We start from the raw sequence: 20,353 nt of genomic DNA, 5'->3' as shown, positions 1-20,353 counted from the left end.
GTGGGGTACACGGGGTCAAGGTGGGGTATACGGGGTCAAGGTGGGGTATACGGGGTCAAGGTGGTGTGGTACACGGGGTGACGGTGGTAGAGGACCGCCGTAGCTCGCACACTGTGGTCCAGCAGGCGGGTGATTGGCTAGTTGAATACCAGGCAAGAAACACCCGCTACTACTGCCATATCTGCCACTAGTACTGCTATTGCCAGCAACGATAACAACCACTAACCACTATTATAAGGACTGCTACCACTACCACCAAGATCTGTCTACCACCACCGTGACTCCTCCACCTGCCGCCGCCACCACAGCTACCAGAACAAACCACTAACCTACACCACCTATTTTACTCTCTCCCCAAACCTTTCCGCCCATTTTCTAACTTCCTTCCCCCACAAAGCCACAATGTATGGCATGGTGGGTGGTGGTGGCGGGGGCGGGACTCCGAGGGGTGGTAGTGGTGGGGGTGGTGGAGGTGGAACCAGGTCCAGCAGCCGGAGGTCGACCCAGTACCGTGGTACTGGAGCCTCCACCGCTACCTCCTCCAGTCACGGCCACGGGGGCGGCGGCGGGTCGCGGCCTCCACGCTCACTCTACAGGAGACTGCTCACCTTCATCAAACAGGCGTGGACAGGCGTCAAATTCGGTTCAGGTAAGTCCAGTGGAGGTCCTGTGGAAGCCAACATGTTTGGACCAGGGCCAGGATTCCTCCAACACTTACGCAACCAATTACGAAACCTGTTCATCTTTCCTTACTCATAGTGGCTTTGTTTACGTTATTAAACACATAACGTGCTTCACAACTTCACAACCCAAGATTGTTATTGATATAAACAACACCGTAGCGCTTCGGAGCTGATAAACTGTTTAATAAATGTAACTAAAAAGGGCCATGATGCAGGAAAGATGTAGAGGTTTCGTGAGTGGTTCCGTAACTGTTTGACGATTCTTGGCCCGGGATCCGTACGTCTGATGTTAATACCACTTACTGTTTATCATGATACAATGTCTACTTCTTACAATGCTGCTACTGTTACTTCTGCTACAGTTGGCACTTTACTACTTCTTGTAACAGAAGTTGTAAACAGTTTACTACTTCTTCTTCTTCTTTGTAATAATACAATATATATTAATAATTATTATTATTTAAGAAGCTGGTGAGCAAAGATCCACATGAGTCCGTACAGAGAAGGTGACAGTTGTGCTTGCTTTGTGTTTGGAGTCTTGTTGTCACAGTTCTCTTGTCTTGTTTGTCATTCCATCCGCATTTATGTACATGGCTACATCTCTCATTAGTTGATGTTTTCTCACTCTGGCTTCTCTCACAAGGAGGGTGTGGGAGTGTAGGCTAATGTTAACACTCTGGCGGAAGGCAGTGTTGGGGGGGGGGTGTTGAGGCTAGGTTGAGTAGAGGGAAGGTTGAGTGTATAGTGGAATAATGGAGAGGCAATTAAATAGATGTAGTGGGAGGCAGTGAAATAGATGTAGTGGGAGGCAGTGAAATAGATGTAGTGGGAGGCAGTGAAATAGATGTAGTGGGAGGCAGTGAAATAGATGTAGTGGGAGGCAGTGAAATAGATGTAGTGGGAGGCAGTGAAATAGATGTAGTGGGAGGCAGTGAAATAGATGTAGTGGGAGGCAGTGAAATAGATGTAGTGGGAGGCAGTGAAATAGATGTAGTGGGAGGCAGTGAAATAGATGGAGTGTCATGAAAGAACAACACCCTCTCATCCAAAAAAGATCATACAGCAACTGTTGGCCGAACACACACTAATGAACTGTTGCACAAAATGAAAGTTCTCGTTTTGAACTATTAGTTTTGTAGATAGCAACAGAAAGAATGCAAGAACTAAACTAAATTTTGTCCTAAGCCTAATATAGCACATGTATGCACTAAATTAGGCTTAAGATTGCATATATTAGGATAACTTATTCAGTCTTTGCACAGATTAAATTTAATTGTATAGTTACTGTTCCTTTTTTGCTGGACCATTTTTTAAGATTTCAACAGCACGGAACATGAACTTTCTCTGTGTATAACAATCATTTTTTGACCTTTCGACTTATAGTTGCTGTAGGTCTATTATTTTTGGAGAACGATGAGGAAAATCGATGAGTATTCTGAAATCATCTTCTTTCTTCTCTTATTCGTTTCCTCTGTTTTAAATGGTACACATATATGTGTAAATATTACATAACTTTACATACGTTGGGAGGAGCCCGAGTCTCTTAAGACTGTCCTTGTGGCACTCCGCTTGTCGCCCCTCAGTGTGCACCTCTACACAGGTCAACACTACCAGGTCAACACACCCAGGTCAACACCCCCAGACCAACACACCCAGGTCAACACACCCAGGTCAACACACCCAGACCAACACACCCAGGTCAACACACCCAGACCAACACTACCAGGTCAACACACCCAGGTCAACACACACAGGTCAACACACCCAGACCAACACTACCAGGTCAACACACCCAGGTCAACACACACAGGTCAACACACACACGTCAACACACACAGGTCAACACACCCAGACCAACACACACACGTCAACACACCCAGGTCGACACGCGTATAGTTCCTCCCACCTAACTGAGCTACTTTGAGGAACAGTACTAAAGACGTTCAGGACGTTTCCTTGAAGTTCAGTATACTGTAGTGACCCCAGCTTTTCTTCCCTGTGTGATCATTCTCATCTTGTCACGGAGCTCCAGCAGGTTCTTCAAACACGAATTCTTTTCTATGAACTCTATGATGACGCGTGTCAAAGTTTATATTCTAAGTACTTCATTGGTCTGTTCCGATAAATCTTTTTCTGGATCTTACAAGATGTAGGAGAGACGGGGGTTAAATACTTCCTGTCTATCTTATATGTAGAAATATTTACTTTCTCCAGTGAAGCGCTGACGAGCATCCTCAGCAGTGTGCTCATAGCCTCGAGCATATATATATATATATATATATATATATATATATATATATATATATATATATATATATATATATATATATATATATATATATATATATTGGTGTATACTGGCAGCAGGTTTTCTTTCAAACATGTTTCATTGAATATGACCGCATATTCTGTATTTATTATTTTCTGGTTTAGGGCTTCTATCCCTCTAACTATTTTCTTAGCATCAGGGCTTAATTGGAATAGGAGTTCTCCAAAACTCATTTTCGTACTTTTAAGGTGAAGAAAAGAAGTGATTTACTATAGAGTGTATTACACTTATTTGTATAATTTGCACGACGTTTCGAACCTCCATGGTTCATTCTCAAGTGAACAATCTTACAATACTAGTTGATTTTATACCCGCATTAGGTCAGGTGATAATACAATGAAGGTGAAAAACATGGGGGGATACATAAGGGATAAACATAGGGGCTGCAGAAAGCTTATTGGCCCATACGAGGCATCTCCTATCTAAACACAAAGATTAATCCAGTGTAATTGGCCTGTTATGTTGGACATTGTCTTCTGTGTTGGCATCGATATGTTCTTGTCTTCTCCTTACTCTCATGGTGGGTAGAGTAAATAGTTCCGTGATTTGGGTGTTCACTTGAGAATGAACCATGGAGGTTCGAAACGTCGTGCAAATTATACAAATAAGTGTAATACACTCTATAGTAAATCACTTCTTTTCTTCACCTTAAAAGTACGAAAATGAGTTTTGGAGAACTCCTATTCCAATTAAGCCCTGATGCTAAGAAAATAGTTAGAGGGATAGAAGCCCTAAACCAGAAAATATATATATATATATATATATATATATATATATATATATATATATATATATATATATATATATATATATTATATTATATATATATATATATATATATATATATATATATATATATATATATATAATATATATATTTGAAGCACTCCTTTAATTGACCTCTCTAAATCGCCAATTACCAACGGAATTAGTAATTAGAGCCAATTGCAGATATATCCAACCACTGGTCAGAAATTTAATTGGCATTAATTAACCTTCGACTTTTCGTGATCGATTCATAACTTCCCTCTTCCCTCTTTCTTTTTCTCTCACCTCTCCTTCTATCCTTCTCTCTCTCACTCTCTCTTTTTCTCTCACCTCTCCCTCTCTTTCTCTTTTTTTTAAACTATGATTAGGGTTCATAAGGGCTGTCAAATGACGTACCTAGTGAACTGTTAACTGTGAACTGCAAGCAAGAACTGGTATCCTTCCTCAGCTCAGTTGAAACCTGCTCTTAGAGACCCATTTATGTCATGAGTCTGTTATATGCATCAAAAGGAATAAACTTTATTAATTAACAACATTAGGTAACAATGATATAAGGATCATGATGAGCCTGTAGCCAGCTGTGTGCCAGAGTCTTCATGTGATCAGTTGACCTGATCTCCCGTGTATCAACCTGTTGAGTGAACAAGTTCCAGATGACAGTCAGCCTCGGAGTGAATGGTCCCTGATGGAGTCATGTTCTTGAGAATGGCACTTCCGGTCCCTGATGGAGTCATGTTCTTGAGAATGGCACTTCCCTCTCTCCCCCCTCCCCCCCCCCCCCCCCCTCTCTCTCTCTCTCTCTCTCTCTCTCTCTCTCTCTCTCTCTCTCTCTCTCTCTCTCTCTCTCTCTCTCTCTCTCTCTCTCTCTCTCTCTCTCTCTCTCTCTCCCTCCCTCCCTCCCTCACTCCCTCCTCCTCCTTCTCCCCCCTCTTCAAGCATGCCATAGAGAATGACTTATTTAATGAGCTTATTAGGTTTCAGTATGTATAAATTAGTGTTTCATGAATAATAGTTTCCCATATAGTCAGTCTTAGGGTTCTGTTGATGATTAATTGTAATTACGTCAGGTGGGTTTAGCATTTAGAAAGTTACGGAAGCACTGGCTCACTAAACTTCAGGCGTCATTAGTTGTGATTCACTTGTGAAGTTTATTACATTCATATATAGGGGTTTGGAGGCTAGAGCTGAAGCGTTTGGGCACTGTTTCAATGATGGGCTGCAGTGTTCATGCCGATTGGGTTATTGCTTTGGTGCATTAAGTCTTTGTTGTTTTGACGCAGAGAGTTACGACCTGAAGCAAGTCTTTTTTCCATTTAAGTCGAGCTTCAATGTGAATGAACATTGGCAGGAACATTTTGGAACTTGTTACTGTATTAATATAACTTAGCCGGATGGAAGCAGCGGCTACACGTTGCCTTGTTTACTACTCAGTCTCAAAACAAAAGGCTTAATTTATTCCCACGGAGCAGTCATTGCTTGTTTATGAAGTAAATGTCAGTGGAGCATGATTCCAGAAGTGATCGTATACCTCTCAGAATGATTCACTCTTCAGAAACTTATATTATGCAGCGAGAGAACGAAATGTGAAAACGGAATTTCTTCGAGATTCCCAATTTGTTATCACTAGAATTTGTCGTGATGGGATGAGGGAATGTTGCAATTGGTCTAAAGTTTATGTTGTCGACCCAGTTACTTGATTCATCAATATACAGGAACATTCCTTAGTGCCGAGTATATTATTCAGTATGATAAGATCAGGGGATGGAGCTTTGACAGTTGCTTAACGATAAGGACTCGTCAAGCAATCAGTAGATGCCGACTGGCGGGACGCGGGTCTTGTTTTGGAAACTCGAGTAAGACCAATTAGAGAAGACTGAGTGTCGAGGAGCCAATCAGAGGGTGCTCTGTTATCAAGGGAAGTGGTCATTCTGAAGGAATTAGGCACTTCTCTGAACCACGCTCGGACTCAGGAATATATATATATATATATATATATATATATATATATATATATATATATATATATATATATATATATATATATATAAAATATGTGTGTGTGTGTGTGTGCTGAGGGGTGTACCCTATTTCTCGGTGTATGTACATTGAGAGTTAACTTAAGTCCTGGACAATGTCCCTCTCTTATCTCAGGAACCCCTCCTCTCTCTAATGTGAAGACCTCCTGGAATTTTTTATTGAGTTCCTCGCATATTTCTTTGACCTTTGTAATGAACCTGTCTGCCCCTATCCTCAGCTTTCCCTGTGTGTGTGTGTGTGTGTGTGTGTGTGTGTGTGTGTGTGTGTGTGTGTGTGTGAATCACTCTCGACCACTAGCAATAACTGTAGCCCCACCACTTGCAGGGAAAAAGTTGCAGGAAGATACTCCACTTGAGCAATAAAAACAAGCGACTTGCAAGGTATTAAATGAAGATGATGATTGTGTAAACAGACAATTTGCTCGCTGGAGAAAAACACTGTGTTTCATGCATGACTGATGAGCGACGTGTGTGTGTGTGTGTGTGTGTGTGTGTGTGTGTGTGTGTGTGTGTGTGTGTGTGTGTGTGTGCCCGTATTCACAGAAATACAATGTCAACATTAATAATGTTGACTTTAACAGATACAGAAGCAGACTCGACACAGATTGCAAGTAGAAAGACTGAGACAGAAGCTAGTTAGTTCATGGATAGTTTGATGGACAGGTTGAGTAGTACAGACAGCTGTCCCGTTAGAATGATCCAATTGAAGTATATATATCACAAACCAATATTGAATTTCAAGTCGTCCTTTATTCAAACAAATTCATTCTTCCACTGCTTCTTGTCCCGTCCTCAGCTCAGCCTCCTAAAATGAACGTGCTTATAGTAACCGTTTGGTGGAAAGTACCAATATGTAGTGTTGGACCACCAAAAAGTATCACTATATAGTGATGGACCACCAAAAAGTATCACTATATAGTGATGGACCTCCATGTAGTGATTGACCACTAGAAAATTATCACTATGATGGTACTTAGTGGTCTGGGGGATAGACTCCCAGATAGTACCAATATGTAGTGATGAATCAGCAGAAAGTACCAATATGTAGTGATGAACCAGCAGATAGTACCAATATGTAGTGACCTCTCATCAAGACAGCTACCACCTCAGGTATACCATTACTCACACATCAACACAGTTACCATTTTACCCTTCAATTCATTTACATTTAGATTATATGTGTGGAACTCGTCCCTTCACACCAGGCACCAAACCCCGTCTTCATAACCTTAACTCACTTTGTATATGTCTAGGTGGAGGAGAGGAGCTCCTAGTCGCTGCCCCGGGGTCCACCTTCATTCTGGAGAAGTCACCCATCTAAACAAGCGATTCTCTGGGTTCCAGATCACATACCAGCCCAGGGGACCCCATGGGACCCCAGGGGAACCCAAGAGACCCCATGGGACCCCAGGGGACCTCAGAGTACAGCGTCAGTGGTGTATGGGACAGAACAACTGAATCAAGGGCAATCAAAGAAATATTTAAACATTCGGTAAAATACAAATTGATTTATTATCAAAGACCAGATAATAGAGAAAAGCTTCTTCTTCTTTATGGTGGTGAGGGGATGATAGTGTGTCTCAAATGTGGCTGGAGGGTAGAGCGACGGTCTCGCTTCGTGCAGGTCGGCGTTCAATCCCCGACCGTCCAAGTGGTTGGGCACCATTCCTTCCCCCCGTCCCATCCTAAATCCTTATCCTGACTCCTTCCAAGTGCTATATGGTCGTAATGGCTTGGCGCTTTCCCTAATAATTCCATTCCCCTCCCGCCACCCTGGTGATGTCTCCCGCCACCCTGGTGATGCCTCCCAGCACCCTGGTGATGTCTCCCAGCACCCTGGTGATGTCTCCCAGCACCCTGGTGATGTCTCCCAGCACCCTGGTGATGTCATAGACGGGGACGTGTTCCATCTCAGCTACGGGACATTCTGACGGATGAGAGTCAGTGAGACAGAAGGAGAGTTGGACAAATGGTCGGAGAGACGTCACCTGCCGGCAAGAGGAGGTCAAGACAGAGTTGGGCGTTGGACAGAAAAGCTTCACCTTCCCGGATAAAAAGAGACAGATTGTAATGTCTCTACTGATGTTCCTCTTGAAGAGCTTCATGTTCCCTATTGATGTCGGAGACAAAGGATTTCCAGAGCGCACCGATTTGCATTCTTTAAGAAGTGGGGCCCAGCACCCTCAAGAGTCCTCGATGGCCGTTGCTTGGGTAGGGAATCTTGGTGAAGTCAATTTGACATCGCCTTTATCACAGAACTAGCACCGCCCTGACCCTTAACATCGTTATATGATCCATAAATTAGGATATAATTACTAATGTCGGCAGCTCCTGCGCCATCTTTCTCTCTCCCTCTCTCTACTTCCTCCTTCCATTTGCACTCTCTTAATCCCAATTATCTTTTCTTTATTCTCACCTTCTCTCCCTCCCTCCCCCAACCCCCTTCCTCTGTCCCATCCCCTCTAATGGTAGCTATTAGCAGTGAACGTGAGGCTCGCAGTGATGAACCTGTGCTTGTATGCGTGTAGGAGAGAGAGAGAGAGAGAGAGAGAGAGAGAGAGAGAGAGAGAGAGAGAGAGAGAGAGAGAGAGAGAGAGACAGAGAGAGAGAGAGAGAGAGAGAGAGAGAGAGAGAGAGAGAGAGAGAGAGAGAGAGAGAGAGACAGAGAGAGAGAGAGAGAGAGAGAGAGAGAGAGAGAGAGAGAGAGAGAGAGAGACAGACAGAGAGAGAGAGAGACAGAGAGAGAGAGAGAGAGAGAGAGAGAGAGAGAGAGAGAGAGAGAGAGAGAGAGAGAGAGAGAGAGAGAGACAGACAGAGAGAGAGAGAGAGACAGAGAGAGAGAGAGAGAGAGAGAGAGAGAGAGAGAGAGAGAGAGAGAGAGAGAGAGAGACAGAGACAGAGAGACAGACAGACAGACAGACAGACAGACAGACAGACAGACAGACAGACAGACAGACAGACAGACAGACAGACAGACAGACTAGACAATCGACTTGAGAATGGTCCAGGACGGACCGAAACGTCGTCGTCCCTTCACCTTCTAGTGTGTGGTCTGGTCAACAGACAGACAGAGAGACAGACAGACAGAACAACACAAACAACGGGACAAAAAAGCCAGATATAAACAGAGCGGAACATCAACGGTAAGGCCGCCCTGGGAAGGATCAATCCATCGCTCCCTTCACAGTATTTATTTTTGTATTTATATATTTTTTGGACAAATTTGATTCTTTTTTGCTGGGCGAGTTCAAGTTTTGTGTTGTGTGATTTGTAGGGCGATTTGTAGTGTTTTTTTGTTTGGCGATTTCACATTTTTGGTAATTTGTATTTTTTTTTTCACTGAGCTGTATTTTTTTGTTGAGCCATTTTTATGTTTTTGTTGGCCAATGTGTAAGTTTTTGTTGGCCAATGTGTAAGTTTTTGTTGGCCAATGTGTAAGTTTTTATTGGGCTGTTTGTAGTTTTTTAGATGATTTGCTGCTTGTTGTCGGGCAAATCGTAATTTGTGTTACCACTTGCGGTACAATTATACCAATACGGAACAGTTTGAAGCTAGCGGGTCGCTAGTCCAACATTACTAAAAGCAAACAAAAAATATCCTCTTTCTGAATATTTTACACAGAAGCGGAACATTTTCTGTCTCACGGGGATATTTGGTTGACGGGATTGTGGAGCAAAGGAATGAATGAACTTTGATAAAATACTATGCCCAAGATTACCATCCGAGTGCCGGCTGGGAGGTGGTTCAAATAGCTTTGACTATCACCTCCTTATTGTCCAGTTGTGATGGTCGAGTGGATTAAGGTGTCCTGTATATACCAGTTGCGTTGCTCCTGGCAGTATGGGTTCGAGTCACTTCTGGGGTGTGAGTTTTCAGTTTATATATTTATATATATATATATATATATATATATATATATATATATATATATATATATATATATATATATATATATATATATATATATATATATATATATATAATATTATTAAATATGACCGAGAAAGTAAGATTAATAATTCTAACACAAATTTTCTCAATGTTTCTTATATTTTTTTCACTGTTGATGGTAACTGAAAAATCAATTCTCCAAAATTCATTTTTATTTTTAGTCTGACGCGACACTTGAGCGCGTTTCGTAAAACATATTACATTTTCAAAGACTTTAGTTTACACACACACAACTATAACTGAGAACAGAGTTTATACATCTTCGATTTTATACCTGCATTTGGGTGAGGTGATATGTTACAACAGTTTTGGATGAGGTGAAAACAAACTTTCAACACAAGACAGAACACGAAACAATGGGTATAATATTTTGTAAGTTAAAGGGAAGAATGGAAGTAACTGCAAAGGGCCTATTGGCCCATATTTCTTGATGCTTCTATATTGGTGCGGAGTCTTGAAGTGGGTAGAATATAGTTGTGCATGATGCTTATCTTAACATACTAAGAAGGTTAGGTAAGGTCGGTGTTTTCTATGAAGCTTTTCAAGGTAAACTAGTATGTTTAGCATGTCACATATGCACATATTTAATAAGTCAATATTGACTGTAAGAAAGTGCGAGAACGGGTTGTATCCCAACATCAGTCCCTTTGTCCCGCTGACACCCCGGACATCTCTGTACTATCCAAGATTATTCTCCCAACTTATCCCTTCATCATCGTCCCCCATCTATCCTTTACACTCAATCTTCTCTATCATAACCACTTCCATCCCCTCTACTCTCAATCACGCTCTTCCCCTCTATTCTCTCTCTCTCTCTCTCTCTTCCTTAATCATGGTTATTGCCGGGTCAGTGGCGCACTTCGGTAGTTAGGTCACAATGGGTTGTAATTATTAACAATTGCGTCATTAGCAGTCTTATTGGAGACTTGCAATTCGCTAGGCTGTTTGGCTCCTTAATTATGACCAACCCTTATTCCTGGTCGACGACCGGGCCGCGGGGACACTAAGCCCCGGAAGCACCTCAAGGTAACCCAGCCCTCGGCTATGCTGTTTTTGATATTGTAATTGGTCGGGAACTGTTTGTACTTGTTAGTTTTTAAAGAAAATCGTGCTAAAGTTTTATATATTTGTTTGTAAATTATTAGGCTGTTGTTTTGTTCAGTTTAGGCCAAAGTTGTTCTGTTATAGTGTTCAGATTGTGAGAGCTGGATGGGATGCTATTAGCTGGCCGTCTGTGCCTTCAGGATCGAGCTCTTAGCTCTTGGATTCCGCCTTTCTAACTGTTGGATGTTTGTAGATTAACTCCTGATTTATTTTTCCTCTATTATATCTACTATATATCCCTCCCTCTCTCTCTCAGACAGACAGACACACACACACACACACACACACACACACACACACACACACACACACACACACACACACACACACACACACACACACACACAGCCCTAGGAAGCATCCCATAGCAGTTGTCTAACCCCCAAGCACCTATTTTTCTGCTAGGTGTACTGGGGCATCAGGGTGAAAGAAACTCTGCCACCTTGTGCCTACCTCGACCGGGAATTGAACACGGGCCGTTGGGACTGAGACTCCCGAGCGCTGTCCGCCTGGTGTGAGTAATTACCTAAGTGTAATTTTCTGAGTGTAGTTACAGGATGAGAACTACACTCGTGGAGTCCCGTCTTTCCTGAACTCTTTGTCATATAACGCTTGGAAACAACTGACGGTCTTGGTCTCCACCACCTTCTCACCTAACTTGTTCCAACTGTGTACTAGACGGTTGGAACAAGTGTGTGTGTGTGTGTGTGTGTGTGTGTGTGTGTGTGTGTGTGTGTGTGTGTGTGTGTGTGTGTGTGTGTGTGTGTGTCTACCAGATGGTGTGTGCCTGTTTGTGTGTGTGTATGAACAAGATGACTTTTAAATTGAAGAACAAATTTGGGCGAATCATTTTGGCAAGCAGCAAGTAATTAGATGTTTGATGGTGAGGGCTGTACAAGTGTTACTGTGGCAACCCACACTGACGGCGGGTGGCGGTGTGGGTGGTGGTATGCGGGCAGCAGGTGGCGGTGTGAGCAGCGGGTGGCAGTGTGAGCAGTGGGTGGCGGTGTGGGTGATGGTGTGGTGGGTGGCAATGTGGGCGGTGGTATGGGCGGCAAGTGGCAGTTTGAGTGGGTGGTGGCAGTGTGGGTGGCGACTGGTGGCGGCGTGGGTGGCAGTTTGGGCGGTGGGTGGTGGTATGGGCGGCGGGTGGCAGTGTGGGCGGCAGTGCAGGCGGCGAGTGGCAGTGTGGGCGAGTAGGGAAATCTAGGACTATGACCATCCACGAATACCTAGACAGGTGGACAGGTGGTCCACCAGAAGCCCCCGATGGTGTAGGATGATCCATCTCAGCTGTGTGAGTGGTGCCTCACATGGCCGTTCATCGTCCTAGTGTAGTTAAGAGATGTTAGGTTAGGTTAGGGTAAAGGTGCTCATGGACGGAGAGCGTCCGCAAGTGAGTGTTCGGGTGTGCAGATGGTGCGTGCGGTGCCCTTCTCGCCAGGAGGGAATGGGGTGCGTGGAAGAAGGGCTTCCTAGTGGACGGGTTGTGTCAAGCGTATGGTGTTCGGCTCAACCAGGTGGTGCGTGTCTCTCACAATGCGCGGACGTGTTGTAGAATGCGCAGACGTGATGTAAAAAGTGCAATCGTTTGTTCGCGTCCATAGGGTGTGAATCATAGTTTAAGATTCATATACTCTTTTTGGATGCAATAGGTTGTATTTGATAATGTTGTAATAATTTTTTTTAAACAACGTAACAAAAAAAATTATTAAAAAAGTAAAAACTCAATAATGTCAGAAGGATTGTTCAACACTAGGAGATTTTCGGGTATGCTACTCCATGGAAGACTTTCAGGTAGGCGGTTCCATGGGAGACAAAAACAAAAACTTTTCTTTTTTAACTAAAGATAGGATGACGATGGAGATGGGTGTGTATAAGCGTGTAATATATAAAGATAGATAGATTAAAGTATTAAGGTGTGGAAGGGGTACTCAAGTAGGATTTTATAGTACCAGAGTCACCTGCAGTACCAGCTGGAGTCCCTCCCCACTTCTTCACGAGAAAGATAGATGGCACTGGACCTACGGTTTCCTAAAACATTTAACACGTTGGGTGAGAACGTCATAAAAAAAGTTTTAGATTTGTGATTCTGGCACGAATCTTCTCGATATTCCTTATGTTTTTCTTCACTGAAGCAGGAAGATTAAAAATTAACTCTCCAAAGTTAATTTTTGCTTATTATTTGGGTGTGACACCTAGAGATGCGTCGAGTAGTTGGGTCAGTTATCTATGCAGCTTCCAGCCCGTGCCTCTCCGCGCCCACCGCTTTCCACCCGCTCCTCTCCAGCGCTACAGTCAAGGTTTTACTTCTAGGACAATGCACCGGTGTTTGTGGGTCGAGCCTCGTAATACGGCCCCCGGAGCCAGGGTCCAAGGGCCCCCAGAGCCAGGGTCCAGGGCCCTCGGAGCCAGGGTCCAGGGGGCCCGGACCAAGGATCCAGGGGGCCCGAGCCAGGGTGCAGAGGACCTTTTTATTCGAAATAGTCAATATTTGTCTTACCTGAGCCAACATGGAGCTATCTCTTCCCACCATGATATTCCTCTCGTCTTCAGGCCGAGGAATTATGTTAATTTCCTATCTTCGTTGTGGCTAGTTTATTCGTGGCATTGTTACCTTTGTGGGGGTTGACGAGGTTGGAATGTAGGTGGTAGGGAGGGCAGCCTTGTCGTCAACCTTGTTTGGTGATGTTTATCTCTGCTTGGTGCTGTGAGGGTGCTCCTGGGGCCGGTCCTGCCTCCTGGTCTATGGGTGTTAATATTTGGCTGGATATATTAAATGTTAACGCTACCAACACACATGAAGCGTAGCGCTGCTGGCTGTTGGTAGTAATGGGAAAGGCGGTGAGCTGTAGGGAACCTGGATGGAAGGGTAAGTGACGGGAGGAAATAAAGTAACAGTGTGTGTGTTCTGTCCATTACACACAGACCGGCCAAGGGTACCCTGGTGCGCTGTGAGCGTGGGTACACAGCACCCACACTCTCATGCCACAAGTCTGCCTCTCACCAGTTGTCTGGGATATTAATTAAACCGCGTAAACTAACACCGTAGACACAAATCTCGATTTAGTGGCGAGTTTCCGGGATAATTTATCATTGTGAGGTGACAAGCATTGTGCGTGCCTTCAGCGTCTGAGTGTTGCACGACCCTATGCTGGCATGCATGTCCCCCCCCCCCCCCCGTGCATGTCTGATGCGATAGGTGTTGCAGGAAGTGCAACACCTCTCACAACAGACACATCACCTCTACTACATTATTTTAGTCGTTATCTTTATAAATAAAAATGTAAATGTTCGTTTGTTCAAAATGGCTAATCTCCGTAAGTTCTTCATGATTGCTTTGAAATTTTTACACAAAGTTCCATTCGCATCCGAGCAGGTTTTTATATACATACTATATAGATGTCACGTCTGTGACGAGAAAAAAACATTTTTTTTAAAACTGTGTTTTTCATGTGAGGGAAATCTTCGAAACCTCTTTACCGACTGCTTCGAAATTTTGAAACAACGTTGGATTCAAATAGGCGCATGTTTTTATATACCTACTATATACATGCCTCACCTGTGGCAGTAAAAAAACATGCATTTTTTAGAAAAACAGCGCTATCTGTTGAACGTAATAGCAACACACGCTATACTAAATATGTTACGATTCCATTTCAATGTTTCCCATTGCATTGATGAACTGAATTTTCAAAGATTTCAATTTATTTTTATTTTGATTTAATTAATTTGTGTATCACTGCAATGGAATTGAGCTGTGTTGTTTACCATACTGTTCATTTCGTAAGTATAAGTATAGATGCGACACCTGTGACAGGTAAAAACATGTTTTTTTAAAGAAACAGCGCTATCTGTTGCACGTAAGTGCAACACACACTATACTAAATATGTTACAATTCCATTTCAATGTTTCCTATTTCATTGATAAATTGAATTTTCATAGATTTCGATTTATTTTCATTTTGATTTAATTACTTTGTGTGACATTGCTTTGGAATTGAGCTGTGTTGTTTACTATACCGTACATCATTTTTTCATTATTTTTCATTTCGTTTTTTAACTGTGTTTCTTATATTTCTGTGATGGTAACATTAGATCATTTGGGACTACATCGGAATAGGGAGTGGGGGATGGTGGGGAAAACAAGGGGACGGGGGAGTTGGGTTTGGTGGGGACGAGGGGACAGAGGAATGGATAATGGTGAGGAGGACAAGTGGACAGGAGAGTAGGAGATGGTGGGGAGGACTAGGGGACGGGGGAGGGGGAATGGTGGGGAGGAAGAGGGGACCCTGGAGTGGGGGATGGTAAGGCAGACAAAAAGACGGGGAAGGGGGGGGGGGAATGGTTGGGAGGACGAGGGGACGGGGAAGGGGGGGAATGGTGGAGAGGACTGGGAGACGGGAAAATTGCAGTGGGTCAGCAACGCACATGAGCTGCTCAGACACAGCAACGCGTGGCCGGGTACAGCTAGTTATTAATAATATTATTGAAGGTGAATTAAAGACCCAATACATGCTTAAGTGTATTATGAAACCAAATTTTTTGGATGAAACCTTCATCCTGTACCAAGGTGGTGACAACACCCTGATACAAGAGGGAAATAAAAAATCTTCTAGACTCACTAAGACGTAAAGCCAGGATTTGATATAACAAGGAACCTGTTTCACAGAACTCACATCAAACGAATGTCATCAGCGGCGTACGCAAAGTTGGCTAAATATTGCCTTTACAACACCAAGAACACTTCCAAGACCTTATAATTCACACAAATACAGTACAGTATGTGTGTATTTGAACAGTCACACAACGTTGCTAAAAACATTGAATTATAACAATTGCAAATGAGGTTAATGTTGAGACTTGCAGCTTTAACATGAGGGATGTTCACCCGTATCGAGTGAACATAACCAAGCTCTTATCCGCCTAATCCGTAGAGGGTACGACCCTGGCGCTTCAGAGCGTACACCACGTCCATGGCAGTGACGGTCTTCCTCTTGGCGTGTTCCGTGTAGGTTACAGCATCACGGATGACGTTCTCGAGGAACACCTTCAGGACGCCACGGGTATCTTCGTAGATGAGACCCGAAATACGCTTGACGCCGCTTGTTCACCCGTATCGGGTGAACCGTGTCGGAATTACAACCCATTTTATAGGGGATTTCTGGGGACCTCGAGTAATTCACAATAATTCAGACACAAGTATTCAGAATTTGGGCTTTGCAGTAATGGACGTTGCTGTCCGATCCGATGTGTCGGGGTGTAATTGGGACGTGATTACTGTCATTACTGGCTGTGACAACTGTATAATTATACTTTGTACAGTGGGAGGTCAACCAGTCACGTGACCTTCAGTGGTGCTTTGATGGTGCTGAGTGGCGTCGCTTTGTGGCGCTGAGAATATTGGCTCTGGGTGGTACAGTGATAGAACGCTCACTCCATGCCTCGTGAGCGATATTGGTCCTGGTTCAAGCCCTGGACACATGGACAATTGTTCATTGATTCTTCTCTATTTGCCCCTGTTAGCCCAGAAGTAACTGACGACCTGGTTTAGCGAATAGAGAACCGTTTAGCAAATTGCGTTCCAAGGACAATTACCAGTGTAAGGCTTATATTCAGCCGTGGGAAGGCTCGAAGCATACTAATAAGATCAAAAGTCATCAACTCCTCCTTGTTTACATCCACCGTCGGTGAACTGAACCCTGGATGGAAGGTACATAAAAAAATAGAATCACCTGGTTGAATGACGACTGAGAGCGTCAACTGACAGCGAGCACCTGCTCAACCCGCCATCATGCACAAGACCATAAGAAACATTCCGAAATATAATGCCGCGGCGCTCGTGCTCAGTACTGGTGAGTTATGAGAAGTATCCACACTTGTTGTGTGCACAGTCACACAGCTGATCTTTCGTGTCAGGGGAGGGATAAGGGTCTCTGGCTGAGGCAGATCCTGTCATCCACCAGTGCTGAGGCTGCCCCGGGGAGGCTGAGGCAGACCCTGTTATCCACCAGTGCTGAGGCTGCCCGGGGAGGCTGAGGCAGACCCTGTTATCCACCAGTGCTGAGGCTGCCCCGGAGAGGCTGAGGTAGACCCTGTTATCCACCAATGCTGAGGCTGCCCCGGAGAGGCTGAGGTAGACCCTGTCATCCACCAGTGCTGAGGCTGCCCCGGGGAGGCTGAGGCAGACCCTGTTATCCACCAGTGCTGAGGCTGCCCCGGGGAGGCTGAGGTAGACCCTGTTATCCACCAGTGCTGAGGCTGCCCCGGAGAGGCTGAGGTAGACCCTGTTATCCACCAATGCTGAGGCTGCCCCGGAGAGGCTGAGGTAGACCCTGTCATCCACCAGTGCTGAGGCTGCCCCGGGGAGGCTGAGGCAGACCCTGTTATCCACCAGTGCTGAGGCTGCCCCGGGGAGGTTGAGGTAGACCCTGTTATCCATCAGTGCTGAGGCTGCCCCGGAGAGGCTGAGGTAGACCCTGTTATCCACCAGTGCTGAGGCTGCCCCGGGGAGGCTGAGGCAGACCCTGTTATCCACCAGTGCTGAGGCTGCCCCGGAGAGGCTGAGGTAGACCCTGTTATCCACCAGTGCTGAGACTGCCCGGGGGAGGCTGAGGCAGAGACTGCGGATATTACTTAAGAATATAAGAACTAGAGAAGGCCTCAGCAGGCATGTTGAACAAGCTCGGTAAATCACCTGTCAATCCACCTCTTCTCACCCGTGTGTATAAACTATTCTTGGGACCTGTAGCACTATTTCAGTAATGCTGGCTGGCAGCCACTCCACTCACCCACAACCTTGTTTCATAAACAATACTTCTTTAAGTCCTTCAAACTAATTTATTTCCTGCTGGGAGTAAGGTAACTGTTGTGGGTGGCATCTTGGGAAAGATGAGCACCTCGACCTAGTGGGTACCTCAATACAAGTCTAAGTACAGGCTTCCTGTCCCTAACAAAGGTAATTAAAATAATATGGCTGAAGGGAGAGTTGCTAACAAGCTAGAAAATGGCTATCATACTTGTTATCACTTATGGCTATAAGGTAGTGAGTGTGGAAGCTGTTAGAGGAGATGGTTAATGTGAGGCTAAGGCGGTACACACTCAATGATGTAGGAGTCTGTAGCCTTGTCTGTAGCCTTGACCTCCAAGCAACATCATCTTAGTCTTTACCCACTTCAAAAAGACTAGGCTACAGCGGGACTACTTGTCAAGTCCGGCGAGAACTACATCAGTTCAGCCTTAGATGAAGGATGTTCATTTTTGTTATTGTTGTTCTCTAACTGTAGGTTCAAAGTCCAGCCAGGCTGCACCCTCTCTGAGACTATGAGGAAGTCATACACACTCGTAGCGTTCTTATGATGATGTATTCGTCAGTAACAACCAGTAGCATTTGTGAGGTGCTTCCACCTGGTGTCTGGAAGGTTACTTGTGATGATTTCGGGGCTCAACGTCCCCGCGGCCCGGTCTTCGACCAGGCCTCCATCCCCAGGAAGCAGCCCGTGACAGCTGACTAACACCCAGGTACCTATTTTACTGCTAGGTAACAGGGGCATAGGGTGAAAAGAAACTCTGCCCATTGTTTCTCGCCGGCGCCCGGGATTGAACCCGGGACCACACGATCACAAGTCCAGTGTTCTGTCCGCTCGGCCGACCGGCTCCCCAAGGTTAACCCAGATCTGTTTTTCAAATTATACAACACAAGCAAAGGCCGACATCCATATACATCCTGAGGCTGTATGCGCCCCGTCATACATATTCAGTATACACGGCTGGCCTCGGGATGGACACAACCTGGCCCCCTATCGGCTACAACTACTTCAATATTTTTTTTCTCCCTTCCTATTTATGGTACGATGCTGAAACTTGGACCAGATGAAACACTTTTCATATAGAACTTGTCAAAAAAGTTTGATTGAAATCGAACGAGTTTTCATTTGTTGCATTTTTAGGGCAAATTGGAAACTGACGCCCCCTTAACCCCTTAACTATACAATGCTGCTTTATTCGGCAATAAAAATGGCAAAATTTGTTTAGCGTTTTCTGGGGTTTGTCGAGTCAAAAAATAAGGCTCAGCTAAGCTTACTTGTTAGTAAAGTTCACTTAAAAGTGTGATAATTTTTGCATAAAATTTCTTTGCTGCTTATTTTCTTAAACAACGGATGGTAGAGGACGGATAACGGGTGTCTCCTGTTAGTTAACTCCTGTCGATATCTTACGTGTCGAGATCATGTCACCTTGGGTGCTATTTCCAAGGTGACATGATATATATTTTCAAATATATAGTTAAATAATATAGTCAAATATATAGTCAAGTGCGACATGCTTTCATATCTCACGTCTCTTATATCTGTTACGATTTTCGTAAGAACCTTCTGAAGTTTGTTTTCCGCCTGGCAGGTACTCTCTTCCCACACCCTGGTGCTCCACTGGTCACTGTCACACCCTGGTGCTCCACTGGTCACTGTCACACTGGTGCTCCACTGGTCACTGTCACACTGGTGCTCCACTGGTCACTGTCACACCCTGGTGCTTCACTGGTCACTGTCACACCCTGGTGCTCCACTGGTCACTGTCACACCCTGGTGCTCCACTGGTCACTGTCACACCCTGGTGCTCCACTGGTCACTGTCACACTGGTGCTCCACTGGTCACTGTCACAGCCTGGTGCTCCACTGGTCACTGTCACACCCTGGTGCTCCACTGGTCACTGTCACACTGGTGCTCCACTGGTCACTGTCACACCCTGGTGCTCCACTGGTCACTGTCACACCCTGGTGCTTCACTGGTCACTGTCACACCCTGGTGCTCCACTGGTCACTGTTACACCCTGGTTCTCCACTGGTCACTGTCACACCCTGGTGCTCCACTGGTCACTGTCACACCCTGGTGCTCCACTGGTCACTGTCACACCCTGGTGCTCCACTGGTCACTGTCACACTGGTGCTCCACTGGTCACTGTCACACCCTGGTGCTCCACTGGTCACTGTCACACCCTGGTGCTCCACTGGTCACTGTCACACTGGTGCTCCACTGGTCACTGTCACACCCTGGTGCTCCACTGGTCACTGTCACACCCTGGTGCTCCACTGGTCACTGCTACACCAATATTTTCCATGTTTCAGTAATTTTTAGCAACATTGCACACATTGTTGTGTGAAGCCTCCCACAGCACAGCTGTCGTTCCTGTAGTGGTGATTGTGTAGTGGTGATTGTGTAGTGGGGATTGTGTAGTGGGGATTGTGTCTGTTTTTATTTAATATTCGTGCCTGCAGGATCGAGGCATTAGCTCTTGGACCCCGCCTTTCTAGTCGTTAGTTGTCTAATGTACTGTATCCTGACCAAAGTCCACTACGGGATCACCATAGCCCGGGCTACTTGGAACTTTTGTTTCTAGTAGTTGAATCTAGACCAACCAAGCTACCTGTATCCCGACCTGACCTATGTTACACTCTCTCTCTCTCTCTCTCTCTCTCTCTCTCTCT

The 20,353-nt window shown here is 44.8% G+C and overlaps 1 protein-coding gene across 1 annotated transcript in view; it reads left to right on the top strand.

Moving 5' to 3' along the window:
• Positions 1-36: 36 nt before the first annotated feature.
• The window catches only part of LOC123775304 (A-type potassium channel modulatory protein KCNIP1), a 96,619-nt gene continuing 76,302 nt past the window's right edge, over positions 37-20,353 (top strand). Inside the window, exon 1 of the mRNA XM_069311677.1 lies at positions 37-649. Within this exon, the coding sequence (XP_069167778.1) occupies positions 407-649 (243 nt within the window). The 5' untranslated portion in view covers positions 37-406. The remainder of the gene's footprint in view (positions 650-20,353) is intronic.

This window comes from Procambarus clarkii, chromosome 70, assembly GCF_040958095.1.
Source record: "Procambarus clarkii isolate CNS0578487 chromosome 70, FALCON_Pclarkii_2.0, whole genome shotgun sequence".
Lineage (NCBI taxonomy): Eukaryota > Metazoa > Arthropoda > Malacostraca > Decapoda > Cambaridae > Procambarus > Procambarus clarkii.
This window is presented reverse-complemented; position numbering and strand designations above follow the sequence as displayed.